Source organism: Narcine bancroftii, chromosome 5, assembly GCF_036971445.1.
Source record: "Narcine bancroftii isolate sNarBan1 chromosome 5, sNarBan1.hap1, whole genome shotgun sequence".
Lineage (NCBI taxonomy): Eukaryota > Metazoa > Chordata > Chondrichthyes > Torpediniformes > Narcinidae > Narcine > Narcine bancroftii.
The window spans coordinates 227,080,190-227,100,036 of NC_091473.1; the positions used below are offsets into that span (position 1 = coordinate 227,080,190).

At 40.5% G+C, this 19,847-nt stretch overlaps 1 protein-coding gene across 3 annotated transcripts; it reads right to left on the reverse strand.

The window, feature by feature from the left end:
- Positions 1-2,651: 2,651 nt before the first annotated feature.
- On the reverse strand, positions 2,652-19,256 carry ap4b1 (adaptor related protein complex 4 subunit beta 1). Of its 3 annotated transcripts, none has more exons than XM_069941518.1 (9): positions 18,773-19,256; positions 15,314-15,444; positions 13,609-13,756; positions 12,498-12,994; positions 10,256-10,339; positions 10,085-10,188; positions 8,887-9,094; positions 8,072-8,347; positions 2,652-6,094 (listed from the first exon to the last, which is right to left on the reverse strand). In XM_069941518.1, exons 1-9 carry the CDS (start codon positions 19,108-19,110, stop codon positions 5,634-5,636), a joined length of 2,247 nt encoding a protein of 748 aa, XP_069797619.1. In that variant the 5' UTR covers positions 19,111-19,256; the 3' UTR covers positions 2,652-5,633. The 3 variants fall into 3 exon arrangements, with proteins under 3 accessions (XP_069797619.1, XP_069797621.1, XP_069797620.1); XM_069941520.1 differs by lacking the exon at positions 18,773-19,256 and adding an exon at positions 16,741-16,831; XM_069941519.1 differs by lacking the exons at positions 13,609-13,756; positions 15,314-15,444.
- Between the last annotated feature and the right edge of the window lie 591 nt (positions 19,257-19,847).

Below are 19,847 nucleotides of genomic sequence, written 5' to 3' on the forward strand. Positions count from 1 at the left end.
TGAGATTCTCCAGCATTTCAGTGTTTTTACTACAATCACAGCGTCTGCAGTATCATGTTTCTCAGTTGGTACATTCTCCCTGTGACCTTGTGTGGGCATCATCTGGATGTTCATTTCCTCCCACCCTACAAAGAAGCAACATACAGGGTTTGTCAAACATCTACAAGAGGTGGTGTTTTTTTTAAAAAACCCAGGCTCTATCCTCAAGGACACTCACCATCCAGGCCATGCCCTCTTCACACTACTACCATTAGGAAGGAGGTACAGAAACCTGCACATGAACACCCCAGTGGCACATGGACAACTTCTTCCCCTCTGCCATCAGATTTCTGAACGGACAGTGAAGCACAAACATCATCTTCCTTTGTTATTTTTGCTCCGATTTTTATTTTTAAAATGTAATTTTATAGCAATATTTTCTGTAATTCTGGTGCAGAACTAATGTCGTGAAATGGTCATGACGGTAAATTCTGGTTTGCGTATTTGGACAGCACAGGTTGGTGGGCCAGAAGGGCTCGTTACCACGCTGGATCTCTAAAATTAAAATCAATTGTGCTGCTTCTACATTGGGGGGAACCAGTGGCAGGTTGGGCGACTGTTTTCAGTCCACAAAACGTATCCCAAGTTTTCACGTTTGTCATTTTAATTCTAATATCAAGACTTCCTCTCCTTTTAGTTTCTTGCACTTTTCCCATACAGTCTAATGCAAATTTAAAGAACAGCATCTCGATTTCCAAACATGCACACTACTGCTCTGAGGGCTCAATGAAATCAACAATTTCAGATAGTCAGCCTTTCTAGCCTTGCATCAGTTGACAAAAAGCCATCATACGATATTTCTCTCCCCAAACGATGCCTCACCTGCTGACACTCTTGTTCAGATTTCCCACTTCTCTAGATCTTTTGACTCTCGTTTGTTCTTCCTCCAACTCCTTCACTCATCCTCTTTCATACATTTTCACATGTATGAAATTCACGACCTCCCTCAATGAACATCCACCATCACTTGCCATCATTTCCCCTGGTCTCCACCCTTTGTTCTTAATACCCTTCACCTTTCTCCAAACTGATTTGATTTCCACATTTTCCACCTTCTGATGAAACCTTCACAGCCCTTCTCTGTAGTTACAATTGCTGTCAAAAACAGCACAGTAAAATCCCTGGATCAAGCACCCATGGGGGATTGGTAGATACCAGTTGCTTGATTTTGTGTGCTGCAGGATTGGCGAACTAACGACAAGGCACACCAAATTAAACTTTTTTTATATAACCTATTTATTTTCTGCAATAATTTTTGGTGCCAGTGGCTGGAGGCCTGCTGGTTGCTCGAATTCCAGAAAACAGGGTCTATTTATTTATGGCATTTTTCAAGTTCATTTTTTCAGTTGTTGGATTTTTTTGGCTACCCTGCCAAATCCCAGGAATCCTCATTTTAGACAACACAAGATTTTTAATTCTGAAATCAACTGATGCTTTCTTCAATAAAAAAAACACAAATGGCTCTCACCACTTCAGAATCTCTCTTTCCACCGACACTGCCTGATCTGTTGACTGTTGGTGGCAATATCTGTTATTTCAGATTACCATTAATTTTCGGTTTAGACTGTCCTTTCTCCTGGATGGTGTCATAATCTTGTATTAAATTTTCTACAAATAACATCACCTTCCTGGACTGCTGAGCGCGAGATGTCTTATTAAAAAATTTGAAGCAGGACTTTTGAATGTAACCTTTTTCCCCATTGAGCTGGATTGTGCTGGAAGTAGCCAACAATTAAGGTTCAAGTTCATTATCATCTGACTATTCAATTATAGCCCAATGAAACAGAGTTTGCCTTGGTGCAAAAACACATATGGTCCCAACACACATACAAACAATACATATGCAGTATCTATCTATATAAAAATAAATTCCACAGAGAAATGGTGATTAACTGAACTATGCTTAGCAGATCCCTGACCTTCACCCTTGCACATTCCAAGACTAAAGTACAAAGAGCACTGGAGCCCAGATCCTGAGGTTTTGTCTCCAACGTATCACTGGGAGTTAGAAAAGACCAGTCTAAAACTTACTGATGACACAACTTGCACAGGTCCATTTAATCCCATGAAGTCAACGTATTTAAAAAGATAAACGAAGGCACATCTTTTCTCATCAACAATTAGTATTAAATGTTTTGATGTATACAAGTTGTTGTTTATATAAAATTAGTGTCTCAATGTTTTATTTAAAAGGACTTCCTACTGTTAAGAATTCGCTCTCATCGGCACAAGTTGTCTGGTAGCCTATTTTGGGCAGGGACTTTTTGCACTGCCTGAAGATTACTCACTAGTCACACAGAGCCTACTCTGCTTTTCAGAAGTGGCAAAAGTAATAGAGCCTCCAGATCTTTGCGTTCTGCCCAGCTGTTTAAAATAACCACAACTGTAGGTCACAGGCCAGGTGGAAGATGATGAAACCCACAAGCTCAATTTGTCAAGTGATGGAGGATGCTGATCATAAGGCAAATCTCCCAAAAGATACAAATCTCTGCAGCAAGAACATCCTGTTTTCTGCCACCTTATGTTATCAGACACAATTCAGTCTGATCCTGGGGGCCTGTGTGGTTATCATCAAGCTAATCACCATGTTATAAAGAATTCTCACAGCACAGTCAATAGCAAAAAGTTTTTAATTATTTTTAAAAGCATTACACAAAACAAAATAAAAACTTTAAAAATTTTAGAGTATTCGTGAGAAATTATACCTCCACAAACTATCTTAAATTAAGTTCTGAACAACAATAAAAGTGTTCATGCAAATACTTGTAGTTAATACACAAAAGTACTGGATAACTTCAGCAGGTCCCACTTAATACACAAAAGTAGTTCTACAAGATTGTGCATTAACTACAATCATAGCATCTGCAGACTTTGCTTTACTGCAATACCTGTAGAGCACTTGTGTTCCATTTAGTTTAGATATAACTAGATCATAAATAACCAAAATTCGTGTCAGATTAAAGATTTACCTTGACTGTAGAGTATTGGGAGATGAATTGAAGGCATAACAGCAACTTTGAGATTTCTGTGTTCAAGGTCACAGATAAGTTCCAAAGCCACCAGATCTAACTTTCATGTGAGCAGTAAATCTCTCTTAAAATGCTCCCAAACTATGTTCCAATCTGCAAGATTCTTAAATTTTATTTTGCCACATGTTGGCAACTCAGCAAAATATTTTCAGCTTTTATTATCTCACAGTTCTAGCTGAAGCTTTGACTGATGGTGTGATCTTGACCAGTATTGTTAGGTTTCAAGCTTGAATGAACCCCTTTAATGCAGCCTCCCACTAGTAATTGTAAACTTTATTTGGAACTTGAATCCGGTCACATTCATTAAGGAGTTTAGAAGTTAAAACAGGGGAAGAGCATATTGTTTAAATAAGCTCTTCTTCTACTCAGTTCCTACTTGCTGCTGCCATTTTAAAAAAAAACTCAAATTTCATTTATATACTCGCTGGGACTTTGCCAGCACTCACTTTGGATCTGGTAACTTTCCCCTTCTCAACTGCAATACATCTACAAAACAAAATGACTGCTGTTGAGTAAATAGAAGTTCTTGAAAGATTATAAACTGTTCTATCAAAATTCATTTGTAAACTTTCAGTGAAGGACTTGATATTTTCATTCATTACAACATTCCAGATTACAGAGCCATAATAGGGGAGCACAGTGTCAGCGATTGGGACCAGGGTCAAATCCAATGCTTTCTCCCCATGTCTATGTGGGTTTTCTTCAGGGGCTCCGTTTCCTACTACCATTCAAAAAACATACTGGGGACTATAGGTCAATTGGGTATAACTAAGCAGCATGCACTCACGGGCAGAAATGGCCTGCTCCAATGCTCTATGTCTAAATTTAAAAAAAATAGGATGAATGAATCTTGGATGATATCAGATTTCAATACCAATTAATGTTGTCAAATACTGATACTTGGCAAAACTAATTGGTTCTTAAAAAGTAATTTTTTTTTAATAAATAGGGCAACAACTCATAAGTAAATCAGGCTTTCAGATTGCTGATGGAAGCATGGAAACAAACACGGACCCGACGAGTTTCTCCAGCTTTATGTTTTCACTGTGGACTTCACTGGCTATCCTGTGAAATCAAACTGGGAGTGGGGGTGGGGTCAGAGTTTGCTTTCTAGATATTCCCTTTCTGTATTTCTTGGTGAGAGGTGAGAGGTGACATATTCAAGCATACAAAATCCCAAGGTGGCTTGGCAGAGATGATGTTGGGATGTTTTCACAAACTGGCAAGTTATGAGCAGGAATACAAAGCAACAAAAGAAGGGACCAGTCATTTAAACCTGAGGTGTGAAAATTTCCTTTTAAGTTTAGGGGGTCTCTTAATTCTCCTACCCCAAGGATAGAGGTCAGATCGTTAGATACATTTAAGGAGGAGACATGACAAATATTCAAAAAATTGATGGATTGGGGTGGGGGGTAAAGAGATTGGAACAGAAGAATCAAGGACAGAATAAGAGCAGCCATTACCATGTTGCATGGGTAGGTGGGTTCGAGAGGCCTGGTGGCTTATTCATGCTCAGGTTTTCTCGTTCTGGTTTAATGTGCTCGTATATTTGCAGAAAACTGGTCCATACAACTATTCAACCAGAAGTCACAATCACACACGAGATAGGAATAATCTCAGTTAAAGGACAGCTTTTATTGGGAAAAAAATAATTACTATAGCTAACCCTACTTGAAAATATAGGGTGCAAAGAGCTGTTTTTTGTCACATCTCAAATCTCAAACTAAAAATGCAAGGATGGGCTACAGTGAACAAGCTCTAGAAAGCTGATCTATCAGATGCAGCGTATAGTTTAGCACCAACCAGAGTAGAAATTATCCTCATCTGACAACAGATGGGACGGGGGTGGGAACAGTGCAAAGTAAACTCCTTTAAAATATTGATTTAAAGAGTACAGATCAACAAAAGCTGGTTAACAAGCTTTGATGAATTTTAATGAATTTAAATTATCTTTCTAATAACAATGGGACAAAGCTACTATCCAAAACATTTCAAAGCATCATTCTCCATCTTTTAAATGGCAGATTGTTAGGAAGATTATGAAAGACATTGGAACCAAACTCCCCTTGGGGGAGAACTAAGTGACACCACACTCACGTGGAATTTTTCAACATGCAAAAATAGAAAAAGAGCAATTGGAAAGATATTGTGAACAACTTCACACTACTCCAAAATGGAATTCAAGAACATCACAAAGTTATGGAGAAACCTAGGATGGTGGTCATTGCCTCAGCCCACTCATTCAACTACAAAACTGTTTATGGAACCAAAGCCACATGCATCTCTGTGCAACCCAAGTAAATGCAAATGGAGGTACTCCTTTGCTGCAAGAAGGCAGAGGGATTTGTACAGCCTCACAAGCACAGAACCTCATTGCACACTTCAGTGCAGTCTTGGAAAAATATCTGGAATTGTTGGAAATTCCATATTTTGAAAAAAAACATTTAACTGAGCAGCCTACCCAAACAGGATTTGTGTTTATCTGTTGGTAAATACCATCAATTTTCCTCCACTAATGCAGCTTACGACACAGCAATGGGATAACATTAAAAATACTCCTTCATCTCAGTGAGGAGAGGGTTGCTCTTGTGTGACTAATGAAGCCATTTCAAAATTTTCAGTCTCGCCCAGGGTCTGCAACACAGACCTAATAACATCGATGAAACTACAAAGCAGCTCTTCACTGGTATTCTTTTGTTTAACGATAATTTGTAAACTCTTCTTGCTGGTGTCAATTAACAATTCTGTTAAAAACAGTGCCCCAGTCTCATTTCTGGCAAACAGGTAAGCTTTCCAGGGTCGTGCTCCAGGACGGCTGATCGCAATAGGATGAATATGGGCAACCTGAAAAGAAGTCTGGATTGCATCAGGGCAAGGGTCTTTGTCCCAATCCACAGTCACAACTTGAGCATCTTCCAGGCAGGTCCAGAACTCCTCAAACTGCTCTGGTGAAAGCTGGATGCTGCCTTCCAAACTGATCGATCCAGAATCCACGACCAGCTCTTCGCTGTGTTCTGGGTTTGATTCTTTATAAAGCAATGAACAGGGTTAATAAGTTAACATCAAAGAATATGTATGATTATATAGAGCATACGATTGCATAGGTAATCATTTCTAGTCCTTTCCTGAAGGAAGCACTTGCAAAGTGTTATAGGAGACTTAAGTATCTCACAAAGATGCAGCATGTGCAAACTTGCACAGCAATTTAATTTAGAGATGCAGCCCTGTAACAGGCCCTTTTGGCCCACAAGCCCGTGCCGCCCAATTACATCCAATTAACCGACACCTGTGGTAGGTTTTAACGATGGAGGTAACCATAGCACCCGGAGGAAACCCACAGACTCGAGGGAGAATGTACAAACTCCTTATAGACAGTGTCAGATTCAAAGCTGGGTCACTGACATTGTAACAGTGTTGCACTGATCTCTATGCTAACTGGGTAACCCCCAATTTTTGTTATAGGACAAAACAAATGTGGGCTTGCAGCCAAATGCCTTCCCATCCAGGCAAGAACCTTTCGAACAAGTACCACAGGATAGTGATGAGCAAGTTCTTTCCCCTCTTCATGGGAAATTTATAGATGCTTGGGTGGTGTCCCAATTGAAATCAAAAACACAAACCGAGGACCACCATACTAATGCCACCCCAGCCCACTGGACTAGAAGGACAACATTTAAGGCAGTGTTACATACAAATAGTAATAGGAAAGAAATGGTTATGCATAACTGCAGCTGGATGGATTAAAAATGTCCTGAGGCCATGTAGCATTATTTAATCAAATATCCATGCTGAGGTGTTAATTACAAATATAAACAGCTCAAATTGAATAATTCCATCATGAATACAAGACTAAAACCACAACTCCATACTGCAGAAAATTACAAAAAAATAACTCCCGTACATCATATATTAACATTGGCCCAACTGCAGCAGTTTCATGAGTTCTTCAGAAACACTTTGTGGTAACAAAGGGCGAAATCAACCGTAGATGCACAAACAGATCCTGCCCGAAACATATATTTATACATTCGGCACAGTTAACAGGGTATTTCAGTCCACGGGTTCGTGCTGCCCAATTAACCCATCATCCCCGGTACGTTTCGAATGGTGGGAGGAAACCGGAGCCCACCAGGGAAAACCCACGCAAATGCGGGGAGAACACAAGCTCTTTATGGACAGCGCGGGATTCAAACCCCGGCCCCGATCACTGGCCCTGTAAAGGTGTTGGGCCAACTGCTACACCAACCGTGCCATCCAACATTGCTCCAACTTACATTGTTGGGGTTTAGATGGTTACAGAGAAAATAATTAGATACTTGTCTGTAGAAAATCCACACACTGGTTTTATTTATTGCAAAAGCAAAAAAAAACACTGCCAAATTCATTTTAAGATATTGAATTTAAAAGTTTTCTTCTGGTGATAGTAAAAATCGAAGAATGATACTTACTTCTAGTTAATCCCTCGAATGATAAAACACCAAAGAGCTTGGAATATTATGTGGGAACACTAAAAACACCATGCAAGAAACAAGGGGTCACAGTTTAAGATTAAGGGACAACCCATTTAGGACTGAGACTAAGAGAAACTCCTTCACTCAAAGAATTGTGAATTTGTGCAACTCCCTACCATAGAAGTGATTGAGGCCAGTTCATTAGATAGATTAAGAAGGGAGTGGCCCTTATAATTAAAAGGATCGGGGGGGGGGGCCGGTATGGAAATAAGCAGGAATGGGGTTCTGAAGTTGAATAATCAGCCATGATCATACCAAATGGTAGTGCAGGTTGGAACTCTATGACAAGAAGAAAGCTAAAACAATTGCAGAAGGGAGTTTTGAAAAGCAGAGATTTAAAACGGGTGTTAGCGCTGCAACTGTCGGCATTACCAATATGTGAAAGAGATGGAAGAACAAACACTCCAACACAACATCCATGTTAAAATAAGGGTACAGATCATCAAGCAGTAATATTTCTGAGCTTGAAACAACAATGAATAGATTTCTTACCTGTCTTGGAGTTGATTTCTGATAACAGATTTCCAAAGGAGCTGTCCTTTTGTGCCACTATGCAATTCCAATGTTCTGAGCCATAGATTGGTATCAATGTGTTGAAGTCTTTTGCCCAGACATTGATTGCCTCATTGGCCTGGCCACCAAGGATTACGCCCAAGGATGGATCTGATCTCGGCCCACAGATTATTTGCTTGATCTCTTCAACTCCTTGCTGAAGTAAGCGATAGTACAGTAACCCACGATCACGTACAACCATATCCAACTCTTCCTCTGCCAATAATTTAACAAATATCTGCAATTAGAAGAGCAGCGAGTGATCTGGCTAATCCTACAGCAAGAAAAGTCATGCATAGTTTAGGGCTTAAAATCTTCTGGATCTCCGATTTAATCAAGGGAATGTGCTAAAACAACTGGCCCCAGGCATGCAGACAGAACATGCACACGTGGGCATTTGATGTGTTTCGATCGACTATAAAGGCCCAGTTTTCATGCAGATCCCACCATTTGGAATGCTACTCCCCTAACAGCCAAATTCACTCTAGCAGATCTCCGCTTGTTAACCAAATCAGTGAAGCATGTGAGATTCTGAGCACAAATCCCATCATTTGATTGGGCCTGAACAATCATCTTACAAATGTGATGATCCTCTCTCCCCACACCCCTTCCCAACCCCAACAGGGCTGTGAGGAACAGCCACCAAGGCCAAGTATCCACAAGTTTAGAATGTCAGAAAACTGTCACTCCCACCTGCTGCACCAAGTCCAAAGCCAACCCCAATTCAGATCTTCCTCCATCAGTGTAATCCATACCAATAACATAATACAGCAGTCTGCCCAAGATGTCTTGACATTCAGCTGGACGAATCACAAACAGGCGCACTATCGCTGTCAGCAGATCGAGCTTCACCACTGCAGAGGTCTCCATTTTTACATTATCCACGAACTCCTCCAATATGTATGGAGCATTGGGAACATGCTCACCGTGCACACCAAGGAGCCAGATTAGAGCCTGCTTCCCCTAGTATTTTTTTAATGGAGGCAAAATTAAAGAGTGAAAAGTGAATTAATTGGTTTTGCATTCATTTTTGTTTTAAAATCTTACCTATCTTCACAAACTGAGTGACTACAGAAATTTGAAACATCTTAAACATTTTTAAAGTCTATAAAAATGAGAGTGGTTAGTTATTGCACCAGATGGATATCAAAGATGAGCCCCATTTTTTGAAACCTATGCAGATTTTAATAAAGGACAGTGAACTTAGAGTGTCACAGCTTAATTTCCCCACCCCTTCCATGCTCATCCTCCATTTCCTGCTCTGAGAATAAACAAACAAAATGCAAGTCACTGAGAGGGACAGGAGCCACAAGACTCATACCACCAGGTTCAGGAATAGTTGTTACCCCCCCCCCCCTCCCCCAACCCAACATCAGACTCCTAATCAACAGACTCAGACTCACTTAAGGACACTTTTACTTTGCACATTATTTATTACTGAATGACAGTCAATTTGTTTCCATTTTAAAGTTTTTAAATTTTGACCAACACATGGTAACAGGCCCTTTTAACCCATGAGCCTATATGCTGCCCAACTACACCCAATTAAAACGCAATACGTTTTGAACAGTGGGATGAAATCAGAGCACCCAGAGGAAACCCACACAGACACAGGGAGAATGTACAAACTCCTTAGACCACGCTGGATTTGAACCCTGGTCGCTGGTGCTGTAACAGTGTTGTGCTAACCACACCACCCTCTCCCTTCTGTAGAGGCATCTTTTTTCTTGAGTACAGTTTATAGTTACCGATAAGTAGAAGTTGTGCCTGACCTGCAGGAGAAAAGAATCTCAGGGTTGTACGTGATGTCATGCATGAACTCTTGACAATCAATTTGAACTTTAATCAACCAAGAGTTTGGTCATTATCAGATCCACATGGTTCAGTGTCATAATGCAGTAAATGCTTATGCCGCCATCTTATTAAAACACTGGTTCACCTCCACCAACCTACCTCACAGTCTTTGATGAATTCCTCGCAGCCCGGTAGTGCCTCGCACACAATCACCGAACACTGGGGACATAGCCATACGAGATCGCGAAATGTCTGAATGACAGCTGAAGACAGAGGAGCAGTTTAGCATGATGCCTTTAAACCCAAGCAAGTGCCAAAAGCATGCAGTACCTGAGGTAATGTGTTCCTGCTTCAGTCCCAGCAGCCCCTTCAAAATAATCACACACTTTTCATTGTATGTCCGTGCAATTCGTCCTGGGGATTACAACACAATGAAAGAAAAATGCAGCAGTGCTTATTTTAAAAGTACAGCTTCAATAATACAATAACGTGTATTAACCCAAAAGGCAGAACTTGTAGGATGATACCTGTAGGTTCTTCAGTCAGCAGGGATAAAAGCCAAATACAACAATGCCTCAACTAGCTACAATTCTGAATAGCTGAGCTAGACAGATGTAGAAGAGTCAAGCTTTTATCCCCAGAATGTCCAAATTAAAGATGAAGACAGCCTACAGCACAGAAAAACAATAGATAAAATAGAATAGGACAAGGTTCAAATTTGCACATTAATTTAAGAACCATTGTCAGGGAGCAATTTACAAAGCGTAACAAATAGAATGAACTCCAAGATACAGTAGAACCAAAGGTCAGAATAATTTAACAAATAACACAATGAAGATTTTACTTCAGGCACACTTGGGTCCATTTTATGGACTTTGGACTGCTGATCACGAAAAATCACCTTAAAATTTTCCTAGTACATACCTTTTTTTAAAAAAAGAGCTATTTTTGTGATTTCCTGACATATTTTAAGTCTACTCATGTCATTGAAAATTCATTTTCTACATTTGGACGTCTTCCCTGCCGATCTCGGTGCAGTCAGTGACGAACGTGGTGAAAGGTTTCACCAGGACATTGCGATCACGGAAAAGCAGTATCAGGGCAACTGGAATCCAACAATTGCGACTATGGTTGGAAACTGACATGAGAGGCATCAGATACGGAGTAAAAATGAAAATCAACAGCAAAAGATTTTTAGGTCATTTGAACTAATGCCAAGTGTGTGCATGCTAAATTCAATAAAAGTTAATATACTGCAAATATGAAATTATCTTGGTGTTCAGCTTGAAGTTGACTATCATAATCTTCAATTTCAGAAAACAAACCTTTTGGAAAAAAATTGTTGTCCAGTGTAATTGGGCACCATCACAAACACAAGTCCCTTCTCATCTAGTGGCCTTTCTGATGGTGTAGCTTCAGGTTTTTTTTTAAAAACCACAAAAGAAAGCATTTCCTTGTGCATTGGTAGTACAACTTGGAGACCATTATCAAATAAAAAGGAAACTGATCTTTAGAATTTACTGATGTCCAAGATGCATGACCGATGCCCTTGTGGATAGCCCTGCTGAGAAGAGTACAAGTAGCTCAAGTGCACCTCCAGTAGAAATGATGCGTCTCATGTTGGTTTCCAACCATAGTCGCAATTGTTGGATTCCAGTTGTCCTGATACTGCTTTTCCGTGATCGCAATGTCCTGGTGAAACCTTTCACCACGTTCGTCACTGACTGCACCGAGATCGGCAGGGAAGATGTCCAAATGTAGAAAATGAATTTTCAATGACATGAGTAGACTTAAAATATGACAGGAAATCTCAAAAATAGCTCTTTTTTTTTTAAAAAAAAAAAGGGGTTATGTACTAGGAAAATTTTACGGTGATTTTTCGTGAAAGTTGGCTACAGACTACACAAAGTTAAGACAAGTGTGACTACAAAAGATATACAAGGAGAAGTACTATTTGGGCATTCACCATGCGCAGAAGTACACACCTGCAATCCGGTTAACGGGAGGCACAAATTATGGCATGGTTCATAATTTAAGGGTTATCTGCACTCCACATCCAAAGGAGGTTTCTGAGAAGTTTACCGCACATTATGTGGTAGAGTGAGAAAGTTATCCTGAACATGCATACAGCCGTACAAAGTAAAAGGCAAGAGTTCAATTAGAATATACAGTTACAATGAGGAGATCAATTTGTATATAAAGATTTAAGAGGGAACTATTAGTGATGTAGAAAGTGTTAGTGTGCAGGGAAAGCAGAGCAGAATGGTTGCAGTTTATGAGAGGATAAGCTATGGTTCGCCACTGCCATATTTTTGTATCAATTTGGGCCACGACTTCTGCTGAAGGAGGGATGATCTGTCATCACTTAGAAATGTCAAGTGAAGCCCTAACTTTCTCCACTACATCTGCTGTTCAGTAATAAAATGGCATTCCCCAAAAAGCTGCGGTGTGTGTAAGAGATCATTTTTCCCCCACCCCGCATGCAAATTAGGCATAATATCTGATTGGATCTGAAAGACAGTGGGACTGAATTGAAATTTCTAAACATGCAAAATAAATCAATTTATTTCACCTATATTTAAAATGGCCATTTTTGCTAGCTCTACGGAAACGTCAGTGCAGTAGGTTTGAAGCTCCTCAAGTATCTGTTGGACATTCTCATCATTTACCAGATCCCGTAGGATCTCCATCTTCCGATATCTGATGTAATTTGGTTCAGAGTATGTGCAGTAGAACTTCTTGTAGTGACCACTGAAGTGTCCAGGTAAACTGCGGAGGATCTCCCGCACGTGACACAGGCCGAGGAAACACAGCTCATGGCACTCGGACGTGCAGATAGTCAACAAGGGCCCTTCGATCCTTTCTAGAACATCCATCTGTACGTTAGGGAAATCTTCAGCAAGGAGAAGGAAGAGTTTGGTGGTTGCCATGACAACATTGGCCTGGCTGCTCTTGAGAAAACCATCCAGCACATTCAGAATTGTGAACACTTCATCTTCGGATCGAGCCTTATAGCGAACTAGGAACGTCAGCACTTCACTCTGACCCCAGTGGTCCAAGTCTTTCATTCTATATAAAAATGAAGCAGAGTGTCTTAATAAATAGCTTCATTCCTCTTTATAACATTCCTCTTCCTACTCATCCCAAAATTATGAAACATTCATTCTTTCTTAGCAGAATTAGGAATCAGTGCTGGAGCCATGTCCCAAAGATGCAAACTACTATCCACTGATTCCCTTTGTTGTACAGAGGTAAGGAGTTCAGGTTATTTTGCCATTAATGCATCACTTGGATTTATAGACCTTTGGCAATGGTTACGCGATCAGCTAGAGTGCTTGCTCTTGATAACTATACTTTGATAATATGGATAAGAAGAAGTCTTAATGCTCTGCTCCACATCTCCATCATCAGTTTTTCAATGTCATGGTTGGGACATGAAGTATAAGGGTTTGAATGAAATCTAGAATCTGGAGCATAATTATCATGGCATAAAGACCCATCCTTCAAGGCACAAAGAATTTAACAAGAAACGGAAATGTTTGTTCAAGTATATCGTAAGTAGTCTGTAAAATGACACCAGGCCTTTTAAGTAATTCTGAACTTCTTTATTGCCACCATTTTGACAAAAACAAAAGCTACTGCTGAATTTCTGGAGAAAGGAAGTCCAATTGTGCAGAACTGACCTGTTTAAAAGGTGATGTGCTATTGGCTTGTTAATGACCACACCACCTTCATGTTTCAGGATTTCTTCCAATGCTCTCAAACAGTTCACCATAACAATAGGATCTGAGTCACGCAACATTGCGTATAGTTCATTTACCATTGCCCCATCTACGGGAAGGGGTGGGGCAGAAGAGAAAATGTTATAAAACAAAACATCAGTAATTAATGCCAACAAGAAACTACATGTCATCTGATCAAAATCATTTTGCATTCTTAACCTGAAGGCAAACTCATTACTAATGAAAACAAATCTAAATGTTAATAATTTAATGGGAAGAGAATCCTAACCAACTGACTGAAAATGTAAAAATCCACATCTTTTGAAAACAGAAAATAGTGGTTGAATGGGCAAAATATGTTAAATTAAAATGCAAAAAAAAGACAATTTCAAAATTAAACCATGATTGGTCTGTGAGAAATGATCAAATAAATTGTTAATAGATTACAAGATCTGTACATACCCATATATACACAAGGAAAAGGTTTTTCCTCAAGTTTCAAAGTTCTAAAATTAAATCAATTTAAAAACTGTTCCCCGAGACTGGAAAATCCAATTTTACACCATTATTTAAGGAAGGATGGGAAAGAACATCGGAGGTTTACTCCTCTTGCCAGCTTTATGTTAGTTATGGTGATGTCCACTCAAATTCATTAGTGGAATGACTGAACATTTGGGCCAACTGTAGCTGCTCAGAGAAACAGCATGGATTACGATGCAACTTTCTTTTCTCAAATTAATAAACCCGACTTACTGCAGAGGTAACAAATATAAGAAACGGGTATAGATATTCTTTCTACAAAGTTCCAGAAGACAAGGTTCCACATGATAATTTTATAAACAAGAGCACATGAACATTTGTAACTTATGAAGGTTAGGGCAAATAAAAATATCAAAATGTATTGATACACCTTCAACACACAATGCCATTAAGCATTCTGAAATCAAGACAGACACAGATATTGCAATACAGATGCAGTGTTATCTAACCAAGTGGAAAAACAGGTTCATGGGCTGAGTGGCCAACTCGTATCCCCTCCCACTGCTCTATTAATCATCAAACTTGGAATAAATCAGGATTCACATTTCTAATCACAGATGGGAGACTAGAGAGCTGATTTCTTTTTGGCAAACATCATGCACTTTATCTCAGAAAAAAAAACTGCTGATAATGACAATTTCAGCTAAATTAATCAGTCTTCAAAAACAAAAAAAAACAATAATTCCAATCCAATTGTTCTGAAATTCCCATGGTTTGTCACCAGCTCACCTGGGACCATTTCCCATCCTCCCATTAAGCCCACTGGGGCCCTGGTTTCCTATGTCCCTTTTAAACTTGCAGGCTCGCTAGAAAATTCATAATACTACGATGGTGAACTGGAACTGTTTTGGAGTATTAATTGGAATTATATCCAATAGTCTGGTAATTCTAACAGTATGGCATCACCAAAATCTTGTGCTGGATTAACAAAGTTTTACAGTAATTCTAAGAATGGTTAAAACACAAAAGAATAATATCATAAGTGGTTGACAAACATGATATCTATACATTCTCTTCCACCAAACCAAAAAAAATTAAACCTGTAAGATCTATACTGGGAGCTAGCACAGATCCAAAAGCCTTTCTGAATTGCAGTAAGCAAGAAAAAAAAACTTTTGGTATTTACCAACTTCTGCGTCTCCCTGAAGAGTCTGCATTTTAGCGCAACCCAGGACTGCTGCTCGTCTGACATAAGAGGCTTTATCCCTCAATCCATTCAACACTGGCTGCTCAATATATTCACTTATTCCAGGCATTCTAAACAAAAGACAGTTTAACTTCAGCATCATTGATCCAGTTAAGAGACAACTTATTTATCCAAATCTGAAGAATTGACAAAGAACTTTACAGTCAGAGAGTTCTGCAGCATGGAAACTGGCCCTTTGGCCAAACAAGCTAGTCCCATTTGCCTACATTTGGATGGCATCCTTCTAAACTTTTCCTATCCATGTACTTGTCTCAATGTCTTCTTAACATTATATTTGTCTCATTCCTTCCTCTTGCTTTGGCAGCTCATTTCACATAAACCAGAGATGGTGCCTCTCAGGTTCCTTTTAATTCTTTCTTTCCCCCCCTCCCCCCACCTTAAATATATGCCCCCTAGTTTTAGACTCCCTAACCTGAGAAAAAGGCCTCTGACACTCCAGGGAGAAAAATTCCAGCCTATCCATCTTATTATAATTCTAGCTTTCCAATGGGGCCTCCAATATGAGAGGAGAAAGCCCTGCAAAAGGTAGAGGATACAGCCTTGTACATCACAAGCAAATCATTCCCCACCATCAAGAAAATCTACGTGGAACACTGCAGCAGCAATCATCAAGGATCGACACCACCCAGGACATGCTCTGTTCTCACTGCTGCCATCAGAAAAGAGGGATAGATGCTACAAGACTCAAACCCCAGATTCAGGAACATTTCCTATCCCCCACCACCACAAGACTCCTAAACAACAGACTCAGAGACTCATTTAAGGCTCTCACTTTTCACATTTTTTTCTTTGTTTAAATTTCTCTCCTTTGAATACACTTTTTTTTTGAGTATAATTTGTGCTATCAACAAGTAGAATTTCTGCCTGGCCTCCAGGAAAAAGAATCTCAGGGTTGTATGCTATGTAATGCACATAGCAAACAATATATTTGAGCTTTACACTTTCCAGCTTAAATGATATCTTTCCTGTAGGTGGGTGACTAAACTTTCCACATACCATCTCTGCTTCTGTACTCAATGTCCTGACCACTGTTTACACTTTCATGGAACTATACACCTGTACCATCAAGTCTCTATTCTACATTCACCAGGAAGTTTGGCCTTGGTCAGAGTTAAATTCCATCTGCCATTCCTTGGCCTACATTCCAAATCATCTGGATCCTGTTGCAACATTTGATAACATTATTGACTGTCCACAATATCGCCAATGTTGGTGTCACCTACAAACTCACTAACCCATTAACTACATTGTCATCTGTGTTGGTAACCTAGATGCCAAACAGTGGACCATGCACCAATCACTAACTCTGGTCACAGTCCTCCAATCTACCACCCTCCAACTCTTACCGTCAATTTTGTATCCAGTTGGCTTGCTCATCCTGAATCCCATGTGACGGACCTTGCAGTCCAGCCCACCACGTCAAATCCCATCAAAAGGCCGTTTAGACAATGACTAGTGTAAGGTAAAAACATCATCAGATGGGACCGGAGAAGGAGTCACCCAGTACTAAGGAGTAACAGAATGCAGATGTGACCTTGTCCACTCAAGATAAGCTTTGCACTAACAAGAATGATGTGCAGCAGACTAACAGAGAAGGATAGCAACAGTTTATTCATTGGACAATGTCACGGTATGATAATTTACTAAGTACGTATCCTGAGGTATATAAAAAAACACCACTTGCTGATAACGGCAGAATGCACCTTCTCCAACTAACACTGTTAGTTGCAAGTGTTACAATCCGGCAATAAAGAACAAAGAACCTTGATTTCGACTCAGTCTGGTGTCTGACTCACTCATTCATGAACAAAGCAGACCTAACACTAGTGCCCTGTCTGATCAATCTCCTTGGGCTTCTTTGCAAATAATGAAAAAAATTCAAGACAATTTCTCATATGCAAAGTCAATAGTGATTCTGTTTCTCATGGGACTAGTCAAATGGTATCATGCATACTATTGACCCACTAAAAAAAGCTAAAGTTCTGCCTATTAAGAGGTAATTTTTGAGGGCCTTCTTCCATTCCCAGAGCTGTAACATCATCAAACTGATTCGCATTTGAAAAATTCAGAGAGTGAATTCTGTAATTACGGCACAAAAACAAAGGCTACTCTCAATTTGCACCACAAAATTTGAGGGTTTTCAGTCCTGCGACTGCATTATAAGCACCTGCCATGACTGCCCCCATTTCACTCAATGAACCCAGAGAATGCCAAAAACTATATCACTGATAGCAGCTTCAAGACTTCTACTTTTAAACCACACCTTCACCCTGGTAATGAAGTTACTGTCATTTTCACAGTGCATTGATAGAAAAAGCTTAAAATTCCTGGTCTCACAGCAGGAAGACTGCTGCCTCCAGTCAAAAATTAAACCGACACTGCTGCCAAGTGGTCATTCTTTACATTGCATCCATCTTTTGACAGACATTGTAAAAGTATATTCTGATCATTTTTACAGATTTCAGATTTATTGTATTATTGTTATTTGGAAACATGCAAGTGACGAGAAATACATCTCACTGCAAATAGAAAGAGTGCCATGGGAGATAAATTGGGAGAGTCAACTTCTACTTCAATCTCAGTATTCACCAGTTCTAAATCAATGGAATGGATGCAAATGAATGTATGACCATAAACATCCACAGAATAAAATTTGCCAGCATTACTATAGGTTCCATTTCATACTACAGGCTTAAGAGCAGCAAGATAGAAACACATCAAGTTAGCATTAACCATCAACCACCCTTCAAGGAAAGAAACCGTACATGGAACACAACAGAGAAGTCCTACTGCGGACCTCCACCACCTAAAATGACAGAAGGAGAAGACTAAATGAACTGACCCAGTGTGTAAAAGTAGAGGACACAAATTTCTTGTTTATTTTCATTGTGGGATGACATTGTTTAATGGGTTTAATGTATCATATATGTTGAACGTTGAGAGGGTGGGGAGGGAAGGGAGGGGGGAAAAGGGGAGAAAATGACACTGAGGGAAATGTTTGTGTGTATATTTTGGTCAGTATGGTTCATAGTGTGAAAAATAAAATTTAAAGAAAAGGAGAGGGCAGCAGAAGTCAGAGCCCTCAACTCAAAAATAAACTTTAAAAGAAAATGTAGTTGAAACATTTGAAAGGGACAAGAGTTCCTCTCTCTTCCCCCCCCCCCCCCCACCCCACCCCCACCAACCAATTTAGGTTGATCTGAATCTCAATCCCATTTACTTTGTTAACCATTTCTGCTAATTTTTCCAGTTTAATAGTGAAAAGGTTTGGAGTCTCACACAGACTTCATCCTCGCCCCAACTTGATTGCCCCCCCCCCCCCCGCCAAATGGAAGTCTCAGTGCCCATGCAAGGTAGGTAGAATAGACACGAACCAACCTGAGGCTGCACATGCTTCTCAGAGCCAGCCCCCTGACCATGGGGTTGGGGTCAGTGCTATCCTTCTGCAGGGTGTTGATGGCCAGCAGCGCCAGGTCGGGTTTCAGAGAAGCGTAGGTGCACATGTACAGATAGACCAGCTTCTTCTGCACGATATCCACGGTGGCGCTCGCCTTCAGCATCTCCATGAAGAGAGCGGAGACGTCCAGTCCCTGAGTCATGTAGCGGATCACCCGGAGGACCAGGTTCCTGTACCTCAGCTTGTCGGCTTGGAGACCGGGGTTGGCGAGGGCTCGCCTCAGCTCTTTCACCGTGTCCTCGGAGCCGTAATACGGCATGCTGGCGGCCGGGCCGGGGAGTGGGGGGCGGTGAAGGCCTGATGGAGGAGGACTCCGGCGACGCCTCACCCTCGCCCGGCAACTCCCGACCTCACCCGTCACTCAACTCCCAGCGACCAGCCTCCTTCCCCTCTCATTGGTCGCCGGGCCGGTGCCTCGCGTGACGATTGGTTCCGCTCAGCCAACGACGAGTCAGCCAAGAGATCACTGCTTTTAAAGTCGTGCCCACCTATGCCCACCGCCCCCTAGTGGACAGGAATTCAATTAACTATTGGTGTTTAAAATGAAAGGGAATGCACCTTCTGAACAGATTTCAGATTTATTGTCAAACTACTGACCATGTTATCATTTTTGTGAGGAGTTGCATTTTGCAAGAGCAAACCAAGGTAGGACGTGCACAGTAAAGGGTAGCGCGGAGGAGCGAAGAAATCAGGGAATACAGATACATTATTCCCCGAAGGTGGGGTGACAAATGGACAGGCTGGTAAAGAAAGCTTTTTGGCATTTTAGCCTTTATAGCTCAAAGTATTCAGTATAGGAATTGAGATGTTATGGTCAAGACATTGGTGAGGCCGAATTTGGAATATTGTATGCAATATTCTGGTCACCTAACGACAGGAAGGATATCAATAAAATTGAATGAGTGCAGAGAAGATTTACTAAAATGTGGCCAGGACTTCAGGAGTTGAGTTACAGGGGAAGATGAAGCAGGTTAGGACTTTATTCCTTGAAAAGAA